The sequence below is a fragment of the Diprion similis genome, chromosome 8 (genome assembly GCF_021155765.1).
Source record: "Diprion similis isolate iyDipSimi1 chromosome 8, iyDipSimi1.1, whole genome shotgun sequence".
NCBI lineage: Eukaryota > Metazoa > Arthropoda > Insecta > Hymenoptera > Diprionidae > Diprion > Diprion similis.
In genome coordinates, this window is record NC_060112.1 from 1,466,147 (window position 1) to 1,490,824 (window position 24,678).

The window sequence follows — 24,678 nt, forward strand, 5'->3', positions numbered from 1 at the left end:
CCAGCTCTTTCGAGCACGTTTCTATCCAAGTTTTCGCCAAACCATACAATGTCCGGCCTGAGCAAACCCTTGCATGTGGATTTTTTACATCTCGGCAATTCATTGACAGGAATAGGCAGTGATTTTGCAGTAGGGTCAGGAGCTCTGTGGAAAGTTCAACAGACTATCAGATAAGAAAGAGAAACGACAGTCTTAGAAGATGAGGGAATGCAACATTGCTTATTTTCCCCTATACAATATCAAAAAATTGGTACTGTGATAGCAGGTTTCACAGTTAGTTCTCAGTACCCCTTTCCCTCGAGGGCTGGACAGATTGGGCTGCTTCTGTCCTCGACGACTTCCTTGCACTTTGTGCATCTTGTTTTGTAAAGAGAACCGTGTAGCTCTATGACATTGTCCGAACCGGCACACTGATGAAGGCCATCGATATTCTGCGTTAATATCGTAACAGTATTACCATGATTTCTCATTCGCTGTTCAAATTCCGCTATTGCCTTGTGTGCCTATCAAATCGGAATACAAATTCTTGTCAAATCATGTTTGAAGAATGAAAGCGTAACGAATGCATTATTTATTTTTTGATTGGATATCGGGAACTTGAATTACCTGATTCGGCTCAACTTTCAGAACTAGTTCTCGTCTGTAATGATAGAATTCCCAAACTAGAGATGGATTGGCTGAAAAAGCCTGAGGTGTAGCAAGATTCTGTGCTTGATAAGTCCTCCAGAAGCCGCCGGAACCTCGAAACGTTGGGACGCCGGATTCAGCCGACACTCCAGCTCCGGTTAAAATTAATACATTTTTAGCGTCCTTCAACGCCTTTCGAAAAGAATTCATTTGGACTTTTTTCAATTGATTAATGAAGGTTAGGTTTAGTGTTTAGGATTTAAGCTGTCACTGCAGTGCAGACGACAAAATTCGCCAAAGTTCACCAACATCATCTAACGACAAGACCGACAAGACGAAGTACTTTTCTCATGTGATCGTTTGATTCATGGCTACTGAGATATAGGGTGTGTTTAGCCACTAGTACCGTTGACTGAGGAATATCCTTAGGGTGCGTTCCGAAATTAGGTAGCAGCGCTTAAAATTCCCTAGGACAGAGGTAGAGCTACCCACGAACTTGGGAGCGCAAAAGAGATAAAAGATTGTTGACAGCACCGGGAGCCAATATCGGAACGCACCCTCAGTCAACGCTAGTATAGCTCTACCCTTGTTCTAAGGACACCTTAGCGCTGCTAGCGGATGCGGTACGCATCCCATAATAATAATACATTTCAGGCGCGTTTCGAAATTAACATTTTGCCCGCCTTGCGAATTCTTGACCTATAGCAGCGTGTACGGGGTCAGTGTCGGCGTCAAGTTTTGCCAGTAGTGGTAACTTATGTCCGTGTGGTAACTAATATTTCTATTCTAGGGTAGCAGCGAGCGGTAACGATAAAGTGGAAATACGATCCTTGTAATTCAAATTACCGCCATCACGTTAAAATCTAGTAGCGACAGTGCGTCGTTTCATATTTGACGAAAAACTTTGAAGATGCCGAATACAGAGTTCAAAAGCCAACGAGGATTCACGATTGGGTAAACATCCTGAATAATTAACACGTGCTATATTTCGATCAGTTAAAAATTATTTATGAAATTGTTTATGGATTTTTTGTTGTTCTGTTCAAAGTATTACCATTTCTTTATATTCCATTAGGGATCTAATGCGCAAACCCAATCTGGTTCTGGAGGCTGGACACGATATCGACGATGACGAAGACGACGAGGTGCATGGTTTCAATAACCGCAACATCAGCAATGAAGAGATGCTGAAATATTTGAATATCGATGACAACGAGGACAGCGTCAACCCTGAAAACGATGGTGAAAATCAGGCTGATTCGATTAAGATTGTTCCATGCAACACAAGCTTTGAGGATCTCAAAGTTAATATGACCGATGTAACGGGCGAAGGAAAGGTAATTCCTCCGCCTTCTCCCACTTGAATCAAATTCCTGTTTTAATTTTTCATCAATATTTATCGTGCGGCAGATTTTCAAATCTGTGAAGCAAGTTGGAGTTGGGGAAGTTGTGCCAATGGATGCCATGGTGTACGTCCAGTACATGGGCTACTTTGAGTATCAAGACGAGCCATTTGATTCGTCCTACTTGCGCCTGACATCAGAGAGGGTACGACTAAGCAAGGGAATGCTGCTTTCGGGACTGGAAATTGGGATTCAGACTATGAAGAAGCACGAGATTTCTCACTTCATCATTCACCCCGATTATGCCTTCGGAGCCATGGGCTGTCCTCCCAGAATTCCTCCCAACGAGGAAGTCATGTTCGCTGTGTACCTGAGCGACTTCGTCGATAATGCGGCTGCCGATACTTACGACAACTTGGATCAGGAGGAGAGAAAATCTATGGAAAAAGCATTTCCTAAGGCAATGGCTGTTCATGCTACAGCAAATGACGATTTCAACAGAAATAGAACAAAACAGGCTGCCAGAGGGTTTGTTATTGATTTTTACATAATTTTTCTCGTACCTTGGCATATTTATTTCAAACAGCTAATCAAATAAGTGAAAATATTAGGTATATAAAAGTAGTCAAGATCTTGGAGAATATCGCACTGGAAAACGAGGAAGAACAAACTACGCAACAGAAAGCATTGACCAAGGCCTATGTCAACTTGGGTATCTGTTACAACAAACTCGGTGAACCTCGTAAAGCTTGTACTGTTTGCAGAGATGTACCTGTGCCAAACGCAAAAGCCTATTTTACGTAAGTTATTTCTTTCCGTTCTAAAGACGGAACACTATTTACTACGTTTGCAACTTTGAAGAAACAATTGTCGATCCGTTATTCACTCTAGGAACTCACTTTGTCGGTCATTTGCTTTCAGGCACGGAAAGGCGCTGATGACTATGGGTGAATACGATAGAGCGATGGAGGAATTCCACAAATCTCGAATGATCGAACCTAATAATCAAAGGATTGCAAACGAAATCAAACAGGTGATGACGCGTTTTTATTCATCATTTACAAGAATAAGCACTATTTGTTTGCAGATCTAATTCCACCTGAAAGGAATAATGTATAAAACTTTGTATTCATTATCTCACATGCTCGGCATTTATTTGCTTCTAGCTCAACGAACGTATAATGGCATACAAAAATAAGCAAAAGAAGCTGTTCTCAAAATGGCTGCAGGTTAAGCCAGGTGATGAACAAAAGGACGAGCATGTTAAATGTGCTCGTGAACTTTGCGAGGATTTGAAAAACAATCCGGATGTAATGCGGCAGCCTTTACCTGCTGGATTGACCGATCGCGAATTGGACTGCTTTAAACAGCAGGCAGCTACTATGGGCTTGTATTTTACGTCTCACGAACGATTCGGCCATACTAATTATTATATTTCTAAACCAAGTTACGAGCCTACCAGACGAGCTTAAAGATTTTTGTACAGTCCATCGCCAACTCAATTAGAGTACATCATCTTTTAATTTTAAGAATACAGTCTGAGGTGTTCGTTGGCTGGGAAAATTTCTTCCAAGTCACAACCGTGAGACATCTTTTTTCAGCGTTTTTGCTAGAATTTATGTTTGATTATAGAGTAAGCTCGGTGAGCCAGAAGTTTTTTTTCTTTTAACTCTATACGCATCATCCTACAATGTGAAAAATTCACTCATGCGACAGTGATATTTGACAATAACTTAGCTTTATTCAAAGGCCAAAGATGCAACAAGTCAAAATAGTCGTGTTTACGTATTATTTTGCTGATGCCTTCACTCTGGGAATGGGTGATTTAATTATCTATGTTACTTCACGTTTTGTTATCTCATTGATCGTACCATTATTAAAGATTTTATTTTATGTGTACGAAAAATATGAATGTATTGATAAATAAATGAAAGCTGTTCATATATTGGCAATTGTTTTAAACATCCTGTCAAAATTTTCGTGTACACGGATTATCGTGAAAATTTATTTAAATGATGATATATTATTCTACGATTTCATATTTATCAAAAAATTATACCTACGGAAAAAAATAACCGAGAATGAGAATGATTTCGAAGAAAAAAATACAGTGTCAAAAAAAAAAAATAATGCAGAGAAGCGAATAGCAGCATAATTTAAATTGATTAAAGGAAATAACTGAAAACGACAAGACAATGAATGACAAGGAAACAAAGGTGATTGATTTGACGGAAAACAGTAAGCCTCAATTGAGCGATTTCAATGATAATGGAAAGCGTGCATTGATCATTATGCCTGAAGATTCAGAGATGTCCGAAGTAGTTCAAATGGCTGATATAACGCGAAGGGCCGGAGTGAGTAACAAACACTGAATTAATCGTCTTATTTCTTCACAATAAAAAATATTGCAGTCCTTCTATCGGCTATCAATTCCAGATCAGCGTTATAATCGCAAGTCTAGATGATTCGGACTGTGTACGGGGCATGAGTAATATATTCTGTTATGCAGATGTAGCACTTTCTGATGCCTTCAGAGAACCACCGTTCGATGTGCTCATTCTGCCCGGTGGTTTGTTAGGTGCTAAATCGCTTGGAGAGGTATGACAGAAAATTCTGTAATATTGAAAAGAAATAGACTGCGAATGATGAAAACTAGATGGTAAATTGCTGCAGTCGGAACTGGTTGGTAAACTGCTGAAAGAATTCGAGGACAGCCACAAGTGGATAGTTGCAATAGGAGATGCTGTGCCAGTGTTGCGTAAGCATTATATAGGCGCTGGAAAAACTCTTACGTGTCATCCGCTGATAAAGCACAAAATTGAAGGATCCGATTACATGAAGTACAGATATATCGACGATGACGTACACGTGGACGGTAGTGATAAATTGTCATCTGCAAATTGCACCAGCCAAAAGAGAAACAGAATAGATTAAAAGTAGTTTAAAAATTTTCAGGCAAGATAATTACCTGCAGAGGTGGTCCGGATACGATTCAGTGCGCTCTGAATCTCGTTCATTTAGTATGTGGTCGTTACATCGCTGAGAATATTGCTGAAAAATTATCTATCAAATATGATGACGGATACTGCAGAGAGTGTTGTGGAAATTGTAAATACTGCTGTCGCGAAGACAAGGTAGCGAACTAATGGGGAATTATACTGCTATTTTAGGGTAATTATTAACTTATTGCATACGTGACATGATTTAGAAGGAAATTGATCCCGATATTGCGGAACGATTTTCGTGCTCGACTTGCTGTGGGGTCGATTATTCTGAAGTTGTTGAATGGGAAGAACACAGACTTCTATCCAGCATATTGGACAAAGAATACACGATAAAATGTAAAATTCAACGACAAGAACTTAAAGACAGGGAAAAAGACAGGTGCATAGAGGAGAAAGAATTACAGCAACAGATCAAAGAGGATGAAGAAGAATTAGAAAAAAGTAGAGAAAAGTGGAGGAATATGCCCTGCGTGACTCAGGTCTTTGATTGTACACCCTCGGTCTATGGTTCAAGCTAAAATGCTGGTACTTAATTTTTTTCTCACTCTTAAATATTGCAGGCAGAATATGACAGACACATGAGAGAGTATGCGGAGAGAGAAGAATCGCGCTATAATGAAAGGATGCAGAAAATATATGATAGACTATATATGAGACTTGAGAAATCGAGAAGGCGCCAGGACATGATTGATTCTATGAGAAACATGGAACCGAACGAAATGGATGCTGTACTCGCTCGGATAACTTAGTAGAGTTAGAGTTCATAGGAGAAACGGAGAACAAAGAGTTTTATACTTCAAGTGAGTTTTAAAAATATTGATTTTTTTTTTTTTGTTTCAATTTCTACGTAATCGAATTACTTGGAAAGTAATTATTTTCGATGGTTAGAGACTGAAAATAATTTAAAAAAGAACTAAACTTAAATATAACAGGATTTACAGATAATTTTTGCGCTCATATTCTATTTTACAGGCTTCAGATTTATGTTACGCAGCATGCATAAATCTCTTGCAGTGGCTTTTCGTCCCACTGTCGTTTGAATATCGTACAACTTGAGTAATAGATCAGTCGTAAATAACTCCGGCAGCGCTTTGAGCAAACAAGGAACCTAAAAAAAGAATATTATTTGGTTCACGAAATAACTGTGGAAATTAAACTTGGTTCACTTCATATAACCTATTCTTACCAAAGTCTGCGGCATTCCTTGTAGAACGATTCTGGTTCTATCCTTGCCACACTGAACGATGAACCGTAGGAACTGTAGGATAAAATGCGTCTGCTGCGATACTTCGCCGTCTTTCCCAGCAAGCAGTGTGAAAGTTTTGAACAACACATTCAGTGCAGTAAGCAATGGCTCTCTCAAGCGAACAGACTTCTGTCCGTTTAGTTGTCCCTGCGCCTGAGGAGAGCTCGTGTCAAATATCGAACTTGAATCCCCCGTTTCGTTCAGTCTCAATATTTTGTTGGCCGACACACCGATCGCGTCCAATTCTTCACTGTCTAATTCGCATCTTGCACGCTTTCGACTGTTTCCTCTGGGTGGGTTCGAGTTGTTGTACTCCAAGGTCGAGTAGATACACGAAACGCACAGTTTCGCCAACACAGAAGACTGAGGTTCGACTAGTTCCTCTCTCCTAAAATTCAGAATTATTTTACTCCCACTTTTCTGGAGTATTTAAGCAATTGAAAATCCCAAAACGGTTAACAGAAAATTCTCACTGCGATCTATTGTACAGGTACTGAGGAATGACGTGATGCAGCAGGTCCAAGGTGCAGTTTTCAATGTCCAAGTGAAATACTGCAAACGTTAAATCCACTGCCTGGTCCAGTTCCTCTTGATATCTGTACTTCATTACTTCTTTGACCAAATTCGAAACGAACCACAGCGAACCACCGGTGTTCAACAAAGATTCTAGCGATTGAGTAGCTTCAATGTTTATCCAGCCCCTTAGCTGTATTCCGTGCCACACAGTTTCTAACTGTTCAGATATCGGCTGTCGCGATATTATACTAAAAAGAAACAATTTAGCACAACGTAGGATGAAAACTAAAAAAGTTCGATCAATTACCTGTGTGACATCGAAAGCACTTTTGTCTTGGATTGTGTTGGAGGATGAACGTCGTACTGCATTTTACGTATTATTTGGAACATGAGGCTGGATCTGAAAGAGTTTGAACAATTAGGATGCGATGATGTAATTTCAATCCACCTTTCGAGTCGACATGAAAGATTGACGCGATTTTACCTTTCTTTGAAATTATCCTGCATCTCGTCACTGGAAATAGGAGTCAGGAATTGTTGAACCATGTTCATGGGCTTCAGCAGAGCATCTTGATGTGTTATACTGACGTGAGCGCAGAGCCAGGCTGCTGCACAGACTGGCAAACAGCAGGCAGCTGTTCGCAGACCGTCCAATGCGCGTTTTACATCGCCAGCCCCAAGCGCTCCACTTTCCCAGGCGCAGAGCAGTTCTTTGACAGCGCCCATTGCTGAGCGGCAAGCAATGTGCCATTTCATGTTACTAGACTTGAAGTCTGGATCCGGGGAATTGATTTGGGCGAGTAATGTGTCCACTCGGGCCGCCTCAACGTTTTGGAGCATCCGACGCGGGCATTTGGGCTTGTTTCTTTCGGCCATACACTCTCGAACCCATTGTTCAAAGAACGAATCACCATCTTCTTCAAGAACTACCTGAACAACCAACAGACGAGAGAAATTTGAGACATGATCAAGAGGATTTGGTTCGGGATATTTGCAATGTTTTAGTATCGGCAAGCTCACTTCAGATCCGTATGTTTGAACGATAGAGCAGAGCATCAGGAACGAAACATCGAAAAGCATTGCTCTTGTTGCGGCCATTTTCCCAGTCACGGCATCGTTTATTTGTTTACTACATTCATTGAACTTTATCAGTTTAGAGACGAAGGTTTTCAGCTTTCCCTCGACAGTTGCAACGGCCAGGATTAATTCGAAACTCTTTCCAGTCAGTACCTGGCACAGCATGCTCAGCAGTGCTTCCTGAATTTTCGTATAATCTGTATTCAGAGTCTTTAGAATTCCGGCCAATGTTGGTTCCGCGCGAATAATTACTTTCGGAATTGATGGCTTAGGGGTTTCCGATGGTTCCAATTTCTGTAACGCTGCAGTTACACCTTCTCTGTAATACCAAATAATGGAGTGAAAATTCTATCAATCATGGAACGTTATTTACGTATTTATTTATTTATCATATTATACGGGATTCCACCCACTTACAAAAAAAAAAAAATATTGTTTAACAATAGAGAACCACGTGACGCCAGTAAGCACAAGCATACAGAAAAGAAAACAGAAAATAAGATACATACAAATAAAAATTATAGTAAAAATATAAAATAAAGAAAACAAAACAATATACAGAACAAAAAAAGAGTAATAGAAAAGTCAGTATGCAGAACAGTATAATAAATTGGCATAATATCAAGCCAAAGCCATATTCAAAATATAGCATCCTGGCCTGGCGGAGCATTTTGAATCTGTTATAAAACTTATTACCGCTGGCTGCTGAGCTGCTTCGCCTGTTTCTCAGTAACCAAATTGACTTTTTGTAATTCATTCAGCAGGCACTCTACGCAATTACAGGAACAAGCAGTGTCCATGATATCAAGCAGAGGAGTAAATTGAAGTAACAATTCGAAGGCGTCCAAGATGTCCTGGGAGTACTCCAACTTCTCTTCACCTATCGAGAAAAATGCGAGTATTATTACCATCGAAATGCAATCCTGTATTATTATAGCGTATTGTTCTAAATATAAGCAGAGGTTTTTTTTTTCGTCAACAACACCTGCGAAAATCCTTCTCATCTTATACATAAGCTCGTTTCATGCGCAGGTAACTAAGATAAACATCCGGAAATACTGCCTCGGTATTGGGGGTCATCTTATACTCAAAACAATACGGTATATAGAAAATTCCTTCTCACCACTCAAAGTCGTTGCATTTAATTCTTTCAAAATGTGCGGTACTTTCAAAAAGGTAAAAGCACCCCACAGCGACTCTTTGGAAGTTCCGGTTACATCGTGCAGACACATGAAGCAGGCGCGAATAATTTCCGAATACAACCTGGCATTGGAGTATCCCTTGATTCTCTGTATCATTAAGAGCTGATTGACCAGAACTGTGGTTTCGGTGCTTGGATTGAGCATTACTTGAACAGCGAGTAGTGGTTGTAGGCAATAAGTGATTGGTTCTTTCTTGTTGTTCTTCGAATGCACAGCCAGTGTTTCTATATCAAGATTGCAAAGTTGTTTCAACGAGCCCTCAATTGGTACCGCAGACTTTACCATACTATTCTTCTGAAGAGCTTCTATTTCCTGGCACTTATTCACCACTTCCATGTAAAGCTCTAAAAAAGACAACGACGAAAGTTGTATTTTCTATAGAGCATCAGATATTCCTTTACCCAAAATCAAATCTAAATTTAATGTACCTTTATCGTCGTGCTTAGCTAGGCACATCATAGCGCAGAGGAAGTCGGAGTTGATCATCTGTTTTAAAATGCTTGCTGGTTTATCAATCAAATCTGCAGGATAGGTGAGTGACGGATTATTTTGGGGCATTTTAAGCACATGGAGGTAGCACAGCAGCAACCAATGCACTATCGAAAGTACAGAGGCAGCTAATAAGTCTTCTTCCGGCTTTCCTCGGCAGGTTATACCGACTTGAATTGTTTCAAGAAATTCTAACAGGCTTATAATACAGTGCGGCTTGTGAAATGCACCATATTTACTTATCCTCTGTAGAACAGCTGCGTAAGACACCAGCTGAAAGGTGTGAAAAATTATTGTCAGCAGTCCTGTGGAATATCACTTTTCAAATTTAGGGGGAAAAAGAAACGCACAAACCTGCGAGCTCAGCGAATGTTTCAAGTATGATAACACCAGCTGATTTGGTCCCGGGCCTACTAAAGCCTGCTGCAGAATGCAATCTGCCAAATTGTAGACGTCCCCGCTCACGCCTCTTGGTAAAATCTGATAACGGTAAAATCTGATCTTGGTAAATCCGATGAAATTCAAGGCAGATGTGAAATTTTCACAACCGTGTGATTATCCTAATTCAGCGGTGCGTACCGTTTTTATGTTGATTCCCCATTGCAAGTCGTTCCAACGTTCGCGCCAAGCCCTTAATAGCAGAGCCTTGAGGCTGCTAGTCTTGCTTGTAACCTTAGTCTCCATTGTCCTCGTCGATAGAGGATTGCGCATAATTAATTAAAAGGTGAAAACGGCCTGTCAAGTTTCGGATTAGTGATACTTTTAGCCTAGCATTGATATAGTGTCAATACGTCGGTTGATACTATTTCATAATACCTTGGGAGGGTCAACACGGTGTTTCGAAAATTGTTGAAGAATTAACCTCACGCATCGACTCATTTTGAAAACATTTAACGCGAATAAGCCGTATGAACAATTCTTGAATAATAAAATAATGTATTCGTTGTTGACGTGATTAGGTTAACCACAAAGTGCGAGGCTTCGTCGCCATTTTGGTTTCTTCTGTTTAAAACTATAGAATGGATTCATCCTCTACCTACCTCCTATGATAAGTCCGTGGGAATACCTTGTATTATCTTGATAAATTCATCGTCAAGCGGCGCTCTCTGCGTCGTACCCTGAACGCCCAACTCAAGTCGGCAAGCGGTCGGTACCTCGAGGCGACAAGAACTCAAAAACTGATGTTATCATACATGTGACATCGCTCACACCGCGTGTACAACCTAGATAATGCAGGGTCAAAAACTATTATGCCTATGAAATGATGAATGGGAAAGAAATGAAATTTTCAATTAACCCGATATGGACGCCATATACTTTTCAACTCCAATACAGTGCGTTTCGATATTTCCTCCCAGTATTGTTAACAATCTTTTATCTCTGTTACTCCATCAAGTTCGTGGATAACTCTGCCTCTGTCCTAGGGAATTTTCAGCGCTGCCAGATAATTTCGGAACGCACCCATAGTTAACAGAACGTTAAATCGTCTGGGATAATATTGGATCGGCGTTTACCATCTCTCAAATTCTTGTAATCATGGAATCTGTCAGCCCCCTTCCCTCCCTTCTATCTCTGCGTGCTTTTTTTTTTCTTTAAATGACACATCTTCGCGTGCCGTACACACGAATTCGTATGTGTCACATCCATGTACGCGAAGACCAATATTTTGATTCTCTGGCGTGTTGCTACTGCTACGTGACTGCGTAAAAACATTATTAGAAAATTTTCACCACAGATGAATAATAGTGTAAATAATGTAATTGTCGTTCCCGATTTACGTAGATATAATCGAGCTTCTCCTATTATTCCATGGACAAGCAAAATCCCAATTAACTGTATCAAAGTCGAGGGTGGTGGGTTGACAGTCAGAGCTGAAACTACGTTCCTCTATTTTCAGGATCAAGAACATAATCAAGATGATTCAGATTCTGATGTGGAAGAGGTTGAACCTCGATTGAAATACATTCGAATGAGAAATGATCTCGATAGTATACTCCAAAATGATGCTGCGAGCTGCATCGCTGTTCACCCAAAGGTGCCATTAACGCCTGTTCTGTAAAACCTCATATTCTCTACATTCTATGCGATAATTCTTTCTCATTAACGTTCCTTGCATTCATTTTATTCAGCAAGGAGCGACAGAATATGCGAGTAAAAATCGAGGTTAGGTTAGTGTACAGAGAGTCCTAACGAACAGCTATTTTCAGTTTCTCTGCTTGGGCACGCACTGGGGAATGATCCATATATTGGATCACAAAGGAAACATAATACGATCCAAAACTCTACAGGCCCATACTGTTGCTGTCAATCAAATATCCATAGATCAGAACGGAGATTTTATCGGATCCTGTAGCGACGATGGAAAGGTTGTTATATATGGTCTGTACAGTACGGAGAATAACCACAACATGAGCATGGAAAGATTGGTCAAGAGTATCGCGCTTGACCCTTATTATTACAAAACTGGAAGCGGTAGAAGATTCCTAACAGGTAATACAGCATTTCATTTTTATTTTAGATTTATTCAACTTCTTTCAACTTGTTCGTTTGATAGCATATTTTTCTCCACATTTCTGGCGCTGAACATTCCTACCTTGCAAAATTTCAGGTGACAGTAAACTAATTTTATACGAAAAGACATTTTTATCCCGGATCAAACCTACGATTTTGTGTGAAGCTGAAGGTGGTGTACGATCCATATCTTGGGCTGGACAATTTGTAGCTTGGGCTTCGGATACAGGGGTTAGAATATATGATTTAAGTGCTAAATGTTCCTTAGGAGTAATACAGTGGACTCGATCCATAGAGTGAGTATTTTTGTTTTCAATTTCTTCTTCACTTGCACTTGTTTATTGTGCCACTTTAGGTTTCTATAGGTTTCATTCTTCTGCCAAGTTTCTCTCTGAAATCTGAGCTCTTACAGCTATTAGACATCTTTGAAGTGCCCTCAAAGTTACTTACAAATTCAAGAGTGCTGCTGCGATTTTTAACTCCTGTAATTCAATTTCAGTGCCTCACCCGAACATTACAGATGCAATTTAAGGTGGTCTGATAATAGGACGCTGCTGATAGGCTGGGTAGATACTGTCAGAATTTGTCAGATACGCAAACGATCAGCACAAGAGATGGCAAATCGAGATCTGTCTGAATATGCCGTCGATCCAGGTACTGTATCCTGCTTTTCACCATTTCTTGTGCTTTGTTTTAAGAAAATTGCCATCCACCGACTGCCAGACTCCATAAGAAGTAACTGAAACTTTCGAATTGCTCTTTCAGTCTCTGCATTTCAAGTCGATTTTTATATATCTGGTATCGCACCATTGGAAAATCAGCTAGTAATACTTGGCTGCCCGAAAGAGCCAGATGAAACTGGTAACAGTCAAAGGCCAATGTTGCATGTGGTCGAACCGAAATATCTAGAATACACGGCTATTTGCGCTACATCGTTGACGTTGCGTGGCTACAAGGAGTACAGCTGTAACGATTATCATTTAGACTGTTTAATTGATGAAAACAGGTATTTCATCGTCAGTCCGAAAGACATTGTGGTTGCCAGTCTGTATGACGCTGACGACAGAATTGAGTGGTTGTTGACTCACGGCAAATTTGAGCTAGCTTTGGAAACCGTGACAGCCAACGGAGGCAAAGACTGTAAAAAACACTCACTAATATATGTCGGCCGTGTATATCTGGATCACTTGTTAGCTCATAGAAAATATAACGAAGCTGGAAAATTGTGCTTGAAAGTTTTAGAACGGGACAAAAAACTCTGGGAGGAAGAAGTACGATGTGTTTTTCATGTTCTCTTTTGAATATCTTACGCATAAAAAAAATTTACTTTTCAAGTTAATGATGGAAATCTCATCGATATCTTCTTCCCACACAGGTTTACAAATTTGCTAGAGTACATCAGCTGCGTTCTATATCGTCATATCTTCCAAGAGGCGACGTGACACTGAGACCGGAAATTTACGAAATGGTTTTATACGAATATTTAAAGACCGATCCCGATGGTTTTCTGCAGCTAGTTAAAGAGTGGTCACCAAAGTTATACAACGTAGTCGCTGTGATAAATGGCATCCGCGAGCATCTTTCCACCCAAGAAAATGGCCAGAATGTCTTACTCGAAGCTCTTGCTATTTTGTACACCCATCAAAACAGGTACGACGAATCGTTGGCGATATATCTCAAGTTGAAGCATAAAGACGTTTTTCAACTTATACAAAAGCACAAGTTGTACAACTCGGTCCACGACATGATCGAAGGCTTGATGGATTTAGACGCGGAAAGGGCAATAGCATTTTTTCTTGAGAAAAACAGAGTGCCGTCGGAAATTGTTGTTGCAAAACTGCAAAAGAATCATCGATATTTGCACATGGTGAGTGGAGGGATTCTTAGGAATTGGTCAAAAATCTTTTAAATAAGCTGACTATTATATTTTTCAGTATTTAGATGCCTTGGACAAAAAAGATACAAAAGATTCTAAGGGAAAATATCATGGATTATTGGTCCGTTTGTATGCGGATTTTTCCAGAGATAAACTTCTCCCCCTTCTGAGGAGGTCGGACAATTATCCTATTGAACAAGCCCTTGAAATTTGTCGTCAGAAACAATTTTACCCAGAGATGGTTTACCTACTCGGTAGAATTGGCAACACTTCGGAAGCTCTTGCTCTAATGACTCAAGAATTAAACGACATGGAAGGTGCAATTGAATTTTGCCAGGTACATGACGATGATGAACTGTGGAATAATTTGGTCAATTATTCATTAGACAAGCCAGGTAAAATGTTATAAATAGTTATCCATTAACTTTTTATTTATTCTGGTTACTAATATTCTATGCATATGTCGAATTTCAGAGGCGATAACATTTTTGTTGCAAAGAATCGGCACCTACATGGACCCCCGACTAATCCTCCAAAAAATAGAACCAAGACTCGAGATTCCTGGATTAAAAAATGCACTGGTCAAAATGATGTGTGATTACAATTTACAAATATCGGTACAAGAAGGGTGCAATAAGATACTGTCAAATGATCATTTTAATCTTCACGAAAAACTTGTCAGGTCGCATCAAAAAGGAATATGTACAGATGGTAAGGACCCGTTTCCATCTCGTTTCTTTAAACCGTTTTTTTCTTTCTATCAATTGAAGTGATTTATTCGAAAATTTGATTTGTCTTTTTTTTTTAATAGATGATCACATGTGTCGAGCCTGTCATCAGAAAATAATTATAAGAGGTAGGTCATGACCATGAAATTTGTTTTGATGATTATGTTCTATACGCATGTTGAAGGATTTTCTATTCAATGAAGATTTTTTTTTCTTTTCTCAGAACCGAGAAATCTAGTCATGTTCTATTGCAGACACTCGTTTCACGAAGATTGTTTGCGAAACATAAATTCATTGGTAAGTGAATACTGGAAGTATCTCTAGTTTTATGTAATGAAAATATGTGTGTTGGCAGTCACAAATATTATTAATCATATAATAAGTATCTGGGATGTTTCTCTTTTTTCAGGAGAATTGTGTAATATGCAACCCTCAGAAGCCAGCTTTGTAAACGAACAACAGTAACGAATGCTGAATTCCTGACCACAGATTTTGAGGACATTATAATTATTTTATTGCCATGGAGTAAAAAACACGTGAATTTATAGACATGAATAATAATTAAATCACTCATCAATACATTTTGAATTCACGCACACACACACACACACACACACGCACACACACATATATATATATAAATAATTTGGTTCTCTGCCGCCACTAATGCTAGCGTCTTGTATTATATATAGTAACATAAATTAAACGTTCTTTATTGTTTTATACACCATCCGCTGGGTACTCTTCAATTTTCATTATTCAGATTGAGAACAACTTTGGCGCTCTCTGGGAGTATTTCAATGTTGCACTTCACGCAATTTGGGCAAACTCCAATCTCGCTGCAGACTTTATGGCATCCAGGACACTCAGGGCAAGCCTAACCCAGTATTAAGAATTTTCAAACGTTTTTACATAGAAGTACCAAATTTCTCAATTGAGTATGCTTGAAAATTATTTATTTTATTAATTATACGACCTTGTGCACACGACATGGTTCTTTAACAGGTTGGCATCCTTCACAGGTTCCTTCACATTCCGGATGAAAGCTGCAGACCTTACTTAGGCATCCAGGACACTCAATGCAATCCTATATACGGATATTAGCAATTTTTAGTGGTTTGACATAAAAAAACTCGACAATTCCCTCAAATATGCTCAAAAGATTCAATACCTTATCCACATTACATGGTTCTTCAATCATTCGACATCCGTTACAGGTTTTTTCACAGTTTGAATGAAAGCTACAGACTTCACGGCATCCAGGGCACTCAGGACAATGCTAAACCCAAATAAATTTTTTTTACTTGTTTCTTAGCAAAGGGTAACATGGTTTGATCTAGTATGCTTGAAAATTATAGCACCTTGTGCACACTACACGGTTCTTTGGCGATTCGACATCCCTCGCAAGTTTTTTTACACTGTGGATGAAAGCTGCAAACCTCGCGACATCCCAGACATTCCGGACAGTCCTAAATCATATTTGACGTTTTTCCAACGTTTTTAAACAGGTAAAACGCTTTCCTTGATGAAATATATTTGAATATTTCGAAAAATCACCTTGTGTACTTGGCACGGTTCTCTTTGATGTTGACACCCTTTGCACTTGAGTAGGCATTCAGGATGCAAGCTGCAAATGCTAGTGTGCTTTTCGCCGGGTACACAAGTTCTACAATCGTCAGAACAAGTAACGCTCAGCTTGCTGCCATCTGACAATTTCTTGGTGCAAGTTGCGTCACTGGGACACTTTGTGAATACAGAACACAACGAAAATGCTGGACTTTTCTATTGGAGAAAAAAGTGAAAGAAAACTTAAACGTATTATTTTCTGCGTCACATTAACAAGCCACTGGCTTACCAAGTCAGGAGTCATGCAGTTGCGCTTAGCATTATTGGGAGGCTGCTCGGACATTAGACACTCGAAGCAGATTCCGCAGACGCTGCATACTCGACTTGGCTTGTACGTAGACAGCTGTGACATATCCAGATTTGATTCACCTGACGCGCCGACCTTGGACGGGTCAGGGTTTTTGGCAAATGCCGCGAAATGTTGAATCGTAAATGATAAGACGTTAACCGGCTTCACTGCGACGATCAAATCGCATTCCAGAGATTATACAATTTCAAATAAAAAACAAAACAATCATGATTAAGATTCCCTTGTGATTCTCCGATATACCATCAAAAGATCTACCAACATTTATTCTCGACAAGTGAAATAGAAGTGAAAATGGGAATTAAGTTGAATTAAATTATGACCTGTCTAAGAAAACTCGGTAAAAATGCTGCCTGTGTAGCAAGATGATTACCGGCTAACAATGTCTGCGTAAAATCGCTTATCAACTGCTTGATCTCGGGGTGATCGGTGAGGTACTCCGTTTGCTGTGCCATTTGACAGGTCTAAATCACAAGATAAAAAAAAGTAACTCTTTATAAATGGTTGCATCTTCATTATTCATATCATTGGATGAAAAATCTTCCTACCTTTTTATCAAGGTACATGGACATCATTTGAACATCGCTTCCCCATCTCGACCTCAGTGGAGGAACAATTTTTCGATCCTTGGTGACAAGATCATTGGGATCAATGAGCGAATTGATTTGCACCAGGTATGGGACTTCCAGCCAATCGTGTCGCAATATATACCCGCTCTGAGTCATGTAAGTCTTGGTATTGTGAATGAGTCCGCATTCCTCATGCATTCTGCGCTCTATAGTATAAACCGGGAGGACCTTGCCATTCAGCTTCATTCTTCGCGCTTCGGTACATCTCTAGAAAAAAAATTAACCGATCATTAATCTATCGTTAATATCACATGGCCTTTGCTCACGTAATTGGATGTCGTGAGTTGTCCATCGATCATGATACTTTGAAAGGAAAGACTTCCGTGGAAGTTTCTCAGAGCAAGATACCGCATCAGCAGAACGTTCGTCGTCTCGCTTATCATTTCGCCATTGGAACAAAGCGGTAAATCCTTGCGGTTCACAGATTTGTCGCATGGACAAAGTTCCTGGGCTTCTACGTGAAAGAAATCATCCTCCAGGCCAATGAACAGAACTTTTTCCTGTAGTCCATCAAGCCGGTGAATATATCTGTCGAAGGTTGATCGTAATGTCATGAAAGGGAGATGTGATGGTTGTTCTGAATAATTTGAGAACAAGCTAGGCTAACTCTGTTCGTTTCTCTTCCAAGCAATGGAAATTGTCCGTCGACGAACCCAGGACTTTTGATCCGGCGAATGAACCGTTCACAGTCAAAGACGAGAGCATTTGTACCATAAACTCGTTACCTTCCTTGCCAATACTTTCCACTGATAAACAGTAACCGCCCACAGGTTTTGTGTCGGTGGTGAGTTCGTCCTTTAATGTGACTATTAAATTTTCACGGAAGCATAACGCTTTGCGCATTGGATCATCTGTGAAAAGTACGAGAATATTTACTGTTAGCCGAATGTCGGCGATGAGTGAATTTCGTCTTGCAATAATTCATATGTATTTCTATAGCAAAGGCAAAACGATAACACAGCTCACCTATTTCAAAATGGGGAATTTTATCACAGGGATCGAACAGTTTGCGAGGAAAAGATTCTCCAGAGTTAACAGACATGTTGTACTCGTACTTGATATTTTTTATTTATGTTTTGCCATCGTTATTAGCCCGAGAAATGATACGTATGCATGTAGAAGGAAAGTGTGAAATCGAGCTTTCTTGTGTTTAAAAAGGAAGTTTGGGTACAGAATGAGAAGCTGCAAACAAACTTCTCGATTGTCGCACAATTTTTGCGTTTTTAAAATTCAAAATAGAAATGCGCCGCGCTTATTTCGCCTTCAAGCAGCCCAGGTAGCGCTGCGGGTGATCTATCGATCTATTGATCTCGACAACTTGTCGCTAAGTTCAGGTCACAGCGGCAGACGACGCACGCTTTTCGTAATCCTAACCTCCACCGGTGTTTATTTATTGTCAGCATTTCTGCTTCTACGTATTGTAAACCCTCCGTGTTAGTTTGTTCAGCTATTCTTTGGATTGGGTAAACGCTTTTTTTCATAAGCAAAATCATTTACGAGGTTTGCAACATCCGTTAACGCTTCGCTGCGATTTTATTCCACTTCAGTCATAGTTTGCCTGAATCTTTAATTATATAGCCTGAATTTTTGACGTCGAAATCATGTAATTTCTCAAATTTGTCTCCAGAAACTTTCACGATGGATGCCGACCTTTACGACGAGTTTGGGAATTACATCGGTCCTGACTTGGCATCCGAGAGCGAGGACGAAGCTGAGTATGGAAACGGTGGAGACGATGCTGCGGATCAAGAGCGATCCGACGAAGAGATGGAAGAAGATAAGGACGAGGTTCGGGAGCATCCTGACCAAAGCACGATGGCTGTTGTCCTCCACGAAGACAAACGGTACTATCCAAGTGCTTTGGAAGTTTACGGGCCAGAGGTGAGGCTGTGTACATCGACGCAGTAATTTATAAACAGAACCTATCTCACAAATGAAAACGAGACCACTAATAACACTTTGCATGTTTGTTGTAGGTGGAAACTCTGGTGCAAGAAGAAGATGCCCAGCCCCTTGATAAGCCATTGATTGCGCCAACCAGAAGGCCAAAGTTTCAAATTAAGCAACAGCAACTGCCTGACACCACGTACAGTATCGAGTTTCTTGCAGACATGATGGATGCCCCTCACCTCATACGAAATGTTGTACTCCTGGGTCATCTACATCATGGTAAAACGACTCTCGTTGACTGCCTCATTCGTCAAACTCACCCTTACATGCACAGTGTAACGGACGAAAAGGCACTCAGGTACGAAACACATTGTCTTTGCAAAGGAAATTCACGATCTAAACTTGATACTAAGTTTGCAATTCCATTGACAGGTACACTGACACCTTGTTTACTGAACAGCAGCGCGGTGTGTCAACAAAAGCAACGCCGGTCACTCTGCTGCTCCAAGATGTTAAGGCTAAATCGTACTTGTTAAACGTGTTCGATACTCCAGGGCACGTCAACTTCTCCGATGAGGCAACAGCTGCCATCCGAATGTCGGATGGGGCTGTGTTGGTTGTAGATGCAGCAGAAGGTGTGATGCTAAATACGGAGCGTCTGCTGAAGCATGCGCTACAGGAAAAACTCGCGCTGACCGTTTGCATCAATAAAGTGGATAGACTAATACTGGAATTGAAGTTGCCCCCTCTAGACGCCTACTACAAGCTGCGGCACATAATTGAGGAAGTGAACGGGCTTATTGCTCTGTACTCTGACTCTGAGAATCCCGCGTTCGTCTCCCCAGCTTTGGGCAACGTCTGCTTCGCCAGCTCGGAGTACAATGTTTGCTTTACTCTTAGATCATTCGCTGCTCTCTATGCCAAAAATCATCCGCAGCTTAACGCTACAGAATTCGCAAAGCGGCTTTGGGGCGATGTATACTTCAATTCGAAAACTCGAAAGTTCACCAAAAAACCGCCGCATAATACCGCTCAGCGAAGTTTTATCGAATTTATTCTTGAACCGCTTTACAAGATTTTTGCACAGGTCGTTGGAGACGTCGACACTACACTTCCGGATGGTATGTGATTACTTGACTTTCTTGTTCTGTTAGAAAACCTACATGCGAGTATTTATACTTTATTCCTCATTAAACTAGTCATAACTGGTGTTGATATTTTCAGTGCTTGACGAATTGGGCATCAGGTTAAGCTCCGAAGAAATGAAAATGAATATCAGGCCACTTCTGAGATTGGTCTGCACAAGATTCTTGGGCGACATGAGTGGGCTCGTTGATATGTGCGTAGCTCATGTGCCTAGTCCACATTCTCATGCTCCAGTCAAAGTTCGACACGTCTATACTGGCCCTCCAGATTCACCGCTTGCGCAGGATATGACCAACTGTGATCCAGACGTATGTTGATTCTCTGCAGCGCAAACTCTTCATTGACTCTCGATGTTGGCCTGTAAACTCATCTCTTTCGCATGAGTGTATTAAATTTTGTTAATAATTGTACACTTTTAGGGTCAACTGATGGTACACAGTACAAAAATGTATCCCACCGAAGATTGCACCTTGTTTGTTGTCCTGGGAAGGGTGATGTCCGGAACTTTGGAGGCGGGAGCGCGAGTTCGGGTCTTAGGTGAGGCTTATTCTAAAGCTGACGAAGAGGACTCACGAATATTAACGGTCGGTCGCTTGTGGATCAGCGAAGCACGTTACTCCATAGAACTGAATCGAGTACCCGCTGGTAATTGGGTGTTGATAGAAGGTATCGACAGGCCAATAGTCAAAACGAGCACCATAACTGATTTAAGCAATTCCGATGACTTGCACATATTCCGACCATTGAAATTCAACACTCAGAGTGTGATAAAGATTGCTGTTGAACCTGTTAATCCGTCGGAACTACCAAAAATGTTGGACGGGTTGAGAAAGGTGAACAAAAGCTATCCTCTTCTTGGCACAAGGGTCGAGGAGAGCGGCGAACACGTTGTTCTCGGTACCGGTGAACTCTATCTGGATTGCGCCATGCACGACCTGCGCAGAATGTACTCCGAAATTGATATTAAGGTTGCCGATCCCGTCGTCGCCTTCGCCGAAACGGTGGTCGAGACAAGCTCCTTGAAATGCTTCGCCGAAACTCCCAACAAGCGAAATAAACTGACGATGATTGCCGAGCCTTTGGAAAGAGGATTAGCAGAGGATATCGAGGCGGAACATGTTCGTATCACTTGGAACAAGTACGTATTTAGTCTTGGGGTGTCCCGTCTTTTCGTCTCAAGTAGAAACAATCGATACTCTGAAAGTCAAACTCGATCTAATCCAAATATTCCCCCCAGAAAACGCCTGGGTGAATTTTTCCAGACAAAGTACGACTGGGATTTGCTCGCGGCGCGAAGCATTTGGGCGTTTGGTCCCGACTCCACTGGACCAAACATTCTGGTCGATGACACACTGCCCTCGGAGGTAGATAAAACGCTTTTGGGAAGCGCAAGGGATGCCATTGTTCAAGGATTCCAATGGGGAACCAGAGAAGGACCTCTTGCTGAGGAGCCTATCAGAAATGTAAAATTTAAGATATTGGACGCTGTTATTGCCCAGGAACCCCTGCACAGAGGAGGTGAAGAGCATCTGCAATTGTAATCCTCGTCGAAATCCCATCCGAAAAATCAACAGTAACAGTTTTTTTGTCCTTTCAGGTGGCCAGATTATTCCAACTGCTAGGAGAGTCGCTTATTCGGCATTTTTAATGGCCACTCCTCGTCTGATGGAGCCGTATTTGTTCGTCGAGGTCCAAGCGCCGGCCGATTGTGTTTCGGCGGTTTACACGGTCCTCGCGAAACGCCGCGGACACGTTACACAAGACGCACCAGTTCCCGGGAGTCCGTTGTATACGATAAAAGCATTCATCCCAGCGATCGACAGTTTCGGCTTCGAAACGGACTTGCGAACCCACACCCAAGGCCAGGCGTTTTGCCTCTCAGTCTTTCATCACTGGCAAATCGTGCCAGGAGATCCTCTTGACAAAAGTATAACCATCAGACCTCTCGAACCTCAGCCAGCCACCCATTTGGCCAGAGAATTCATGCTCAAAACTAGGAGACGCAAAGGCCTCTCTGAAGACGTTTCTATCAACAAGTTCTTTGACGATCCTATGTTGCTTGAACTCGCTAGGCAGGATGTGTTACTCAATTATCCTCTTTAGGCGGGATAAAAATCCTCATCAAATATATTAATCCAGAACGAATTACCCACAAGACAGGGGACAATACCGATACAAGTGATACAGCGGTTCATATTTCAAACTGTAATTTCGTAACTAACATGGATCATAGTGTCGCCATGCATTGATATCACAGGTACGTGACATGTATGCCAAAGCTTAGACATGCATCGAGATGACGATTGTTTGCGGGAAAATAAAGTAATATTTTATTTTTTGCATTGTATTCACCACCTCATTCCATACCATAATTTTCTTACAGAAAAACGTAGAGTAAGGTATAAGAGGTCGAGTTTAATTAAGACAGTGATCATTTTACTATCGGAATTGTCAATAAAATTTTTTTTTTAAACTGTAACGAATAAAATCTATTTATAATATATCTTCAGTCAACGCTTTAACGGTCCCTGTTTTTGTATTTGGCGGGTATTTTACTCTAATTAGGAGAACGTATTGTTGAGTTTCTCATCTTTATTACTTTGTAATCATTGTTCATTTTGACGGCTGTCAAATTTGATCTGCAAAAGTTAGGTTAGGTGAAGCTAGATTTATTAATGATGAACAATCGCTAGATTAAAAGTCAGATCTTAGAGTTTCGCAATCCAATAATGGAATTGAGTGAAAGTACGATCAAGGGTCTGTCCAGTCTGCAGAATCCGAAGATAATCAATGATGTTATATTTGGAAATTTGATTGATATAGCAGTTTTACAGTTGTGTGAAAAATCTGAAGACAAATGTGAGTACAAGTTGAATGTTTTCGCGATCTTATCTTCAATAGTATGTGCAGAATTTTCAGTATAGCAGGACGTATGAATAAAAGTCAAAAAATTTAACGTTTCGGCCCTGAGGGGGGCCTCCTCATAAATACTATCATTTATTAAATATATCAGTAATCATAGCGCAGTTACAAAGAAGTACTTATGTAAACGTAGATATAAAGCAAAACTTACATTTAAATACTAGTGAGCCTCGTACAAGAAATGTGGGCTTTCAACATGAATGAAAAAAGGGCACAAGACCACAACAGTGGTGAACAATGAAATTACAATTCCATAGCACCAGTATTATCCAATAAAATGACCATCAATCTGAGTGGTAAACGGTAGTCATCTAAATGATGACAAAAGCTTATGTTAACACCCATATCACAATCCAGTGAGATCCACAATTCAAGTATTTACAAAAACCCAAATCCCACAGACACTTTACATAAAATCAGGTTCCTTTGGCTTCATTATTTATTTTAATCAATCATTATTTAACAAAAAATCCGACGAGGTTGGAACGCACGTCTTTCCGCAAAAGGAGAGGAAGCGAGAGAGAAGCATAGATCTACAATCAATCACTCATGAAAGGAAACTTATACTAATTATGAAATCTAGGGCGAACATGGTGTCAAGTTGTCGTTCGCTTTATATCTACGTTTTGTACGAATACTTCATTGTAAATATGCTATGATTACTAATATATTTAATAAACATTATAGTTTTTCTGAGGAGGGCCTTTCCTTAGGGCCGAAACGTTAAATTCTTTGACTTTTATTCATACGACCTTTGACACCGAATGTCTTGCACATGTGAGTGCAAGATCCGACAATACATTTTATCAGTCAATAAATTATGATTTTCGTTGTGATATAAAACTTTCAGATGTAGCTCAACTCTACGGATCAAAACCAGATGTTGTCAAAGAAATTTTTGGCAATTTATCGAGTCTGTTGATCGATGCAGCCCGTCTTGACCTCGATGGAGAAAAATTGAATCTCGCTCTCTCAAATGTAAATATCACTGGTCCCAGAGTAAAGAAACTATGTGATGCTTACGTGAGTAATAAAGAAGGTATCCAGGCATCGCTGATCAGAATCGGCAATAGCTTACCACACGTCGTTGATGTCAATTGGAAGTTAGACTACTGTGTTAAGGTACATTATTATCTTCAAACGCTTGTGAGAGGAAAGAATTTTGCTGTACCACTGTTATCGAACCAGGCATCTGATCGCAATGTATTATTTTCTAATTACAGTCAAACATAGAAGACTCCATTGGTTCCCAATTATATACCATTCAATTCAGCACGATTAATCAGGGAAAGCCAGAGTTCATGAAGTTCGCTTGCACAACTCAACAGCTTCAAGAACTTGTGTATAAATTGAAGGATGCTGTTAGACACGTGGAAAAAGTTGCCAATGTTTGAAATCACGCCAGGATAATACATGTCTGTAAAATTTTTCTCCTCACATTTCATGTTTGAAATAAAATTACTTATATAAAACTCCAGTTATGTACCCATGCGATCATCAATTGTAAATTGTGATATCTGTTGCTTTTTCACAAAGTG

The 24,678-nt window shown here is 40.4% G+C and overlaps 7 protein-coding genes and 1 pseudogene across 10 annotated transcripts; 5 read left to right on the forward strand and 3 right to left on the reverse strand.

Moving 5' to 3' along the window:
• Positions 1-14: 14 nt before the first annotated feature.
• On the reverse strand, positions 15-946 carry LOC124408822 (NAD-dependent protein deacylase-like). The gene is made up of 3 exons (XM_046886047.1): positions 607-946; positions 279-503; positions 15-144 (listed from the first exon to the last, which is right to left on the reverse strand). The coding sequence occupies exons 1-2, from the start codon at positions 835-837 to the stop codon at positions 282-284; spliced, it is 453 nt and encodes a 150-aa protein (XP_046742003.1). The 5' UTR covers positions 838-946; the 3' UTR covers positions 15-144; positions 279-281.
• Positions 947-1,409: 463 nt separating this feature from the next.
• On the forward strand, positions 1,410-3,883 carry LOC124408819 (inactive peptidyl-prolyl cis-trans isomerase FKBP6). The gene is made up of 6 exons (XM_046886044.1): positions 1,410-1,581; positions 1,703-1,964; positions 2,038-2,498; positions 2,582-2,770; positions 2,892-3,003; positions 3,137-3,883. The coding sequence occupies exons 1-6, from the start codon at positions 1,538-1,540 to the stop codon at positions 3,440-3,442; spliced, it is 1,374 nt and encodes a 457-aa protein (XP_046742000.1). The 5' UTR covers positions 1,410-1,537; the 3' UTR covers positions 3,443-3,883.
• Positions 3,770-5,724, forward strand: LOC124410104 (annotated as a pseudogene).
• Positions 5,725-5,882: 158 nt separating this feature from the next.
• LOC124408810 (mediator of RNA polymerase II transcription subunit 24) lies at positions 5,883-10,506 on the reverse strand. Its single transcript, XM_046886023.1, has 11 exons — positions 10,085-10,506; positions 9,860-9,985; positions 9,445-9,778; positions 8,938-9,360; positions 8,511-8,694; positions 7,758-8,133; positions 7,222-7,667; positions 7,045-7,137; positions 6,695-6,985; positions 6,162-6,609; positions 5,883-6,083 (listed from the first exon to the last, which is right to left on the reverse strand). Exons 1-11 carry the CDS (start codon positions 10,214-10,216, stop codon positions 5,937-5,939), a joined length of 3,000 nt encoding a protein of 999 aa, XP_046741979.1. The 5' UTR covers positions 10,217-10,506; the 3' UTR covers positions 5,883-5,936.
• Positions 10,507-11,111: 605 nt separating this feature from the next.
• LOC124408814 (vacuolar protein sorting-associated protein 41 homolog) lies at positions 11,112-15,350 on the forward strand. Of its 3 annotated transcripts, none has more exons than XM_046886031.1 (12): positions 11,112-11,261; positions 11,403-11,540; positions 11,713-11,995; positions 12,114-12,312; positions 12,516-12,670; positions 12,782-13,287; positions 13,392-13,883; positions 13,951-14,287; positions 14,367-14,603; positions 14,704-14,748; positions 14,844-14,917; positions 15,004-15,350. In XM_046886031.1, exons 1-12 carry the CDS (start codon positions 11,241-11,243, stop codon positions 15,040-15,042), a joined length of 2,526 nt encoding a protein of 841 aa, XP_046741987.1. In that variant the 5' UTR covers positions 11,112-11,240; the 3' UTR covers positions 15,043-15,350. The 3 variants fall into 3 exon arrangements, with proteins under 3 accessions (XP_046741987.1, XP_046741986.1, XP_046741988.1); XM_046886030.1 differs by having other exon boundaries at positions 15,030-15,350; XM_046886032.1 differs by lacking the exons at positions 12,114-12,312; positions 12,516-12,670 and having other exon boundaries at positions 15,030-15,350.
• Positions 15,351-15,356: 6 nt separating this feature from the next.
• LOC124408818 lies at positions 15,357-17,559 on the reverse strand. The gene is made up of 9 exons (XM_046886042.1): positions 17,449-17,559; positions 17,102-17,389; positions 16,927-17,017; positions 16,476-16,702; positions 16,178-16,402; positions 15,982-16,089; positions 15,792-15,899; positions 15,597-15,707; positions 15,357-15,497 (listed from the first exon to the last, which is right to left on the reverse strand). The coding sequence occupies exons 1-9, from the start codon at positions 17,533-17,535 to the stop codon at positions 15,366-15,368; spliced, it is 1,377 nt and encodes a 458-aa protein (XP_046741998.1). The 5' UTR covers positions 17,536-17,559; the 3' UTR covers positions 15,357-15,365.
• A 944-nt stretch (positions 17,560-18,503) lies between these two features.
• LOC124408811 (116 kDa U5 small nuclear ribonucleoprotein component) lies at positions 18,504-22,718 on the forward strand. 2 transcript variants are annotated; one of them, XM_046886026.1, is made up of 8 exons: positions 18,504-18,645; positions 18,810-19,063; positions 19,159-19,430; positions 19,505-20,193; positions 20,297-20,526; positions 20,638-21,356; positions 21,456-21,736; positions 21,816-22,718. In XM_046886026.1, exons 2-8 carry the CDS (start codon positions 18,821-18,823, stop codon positions 22,319-22,321), a joined length of 2,940 nt encoding a protein of 979 aa, XP_046741982.1. In that variant the 5' UTR covers positions 18,504-18,645; positions 18,810-18,820; the 3' UTR covers positions 22,322-22,718. The 2 variants fall into 2 exon arrangements, with proteins under 2 accessions (XP_046741982.1, XP_046741981.1); XM_046886025.1 differs by having other exon boundaries at positions 18,507-18,682.
• A 103-nt stretch (positions 22,719-22,821) lies between these two features.
• Positions 22,822-24,606, forward strand: LOC124408821 (COMM domain-containing protein 3). Its single transcript, XM_046886046.1, has 3 exons — positions 22,822-23,077; positions 23,991-24,262; positions 24,364-24,606. The coding sequence occupies exons 1-3, from the start codon at positions 22,948-22,950 to the stop codon at positions 24,532-24,534; spliced, it is 573 nt and encodes a 190-aa protein (XP_046742002.1). The 5' UTR covers positions 22,822-22,947; the 3' UTR covers positions 24,535-24,606.
• The last annotated feature ends 72 nt before the right edge of the window (positions 24,607-24,678 follow it).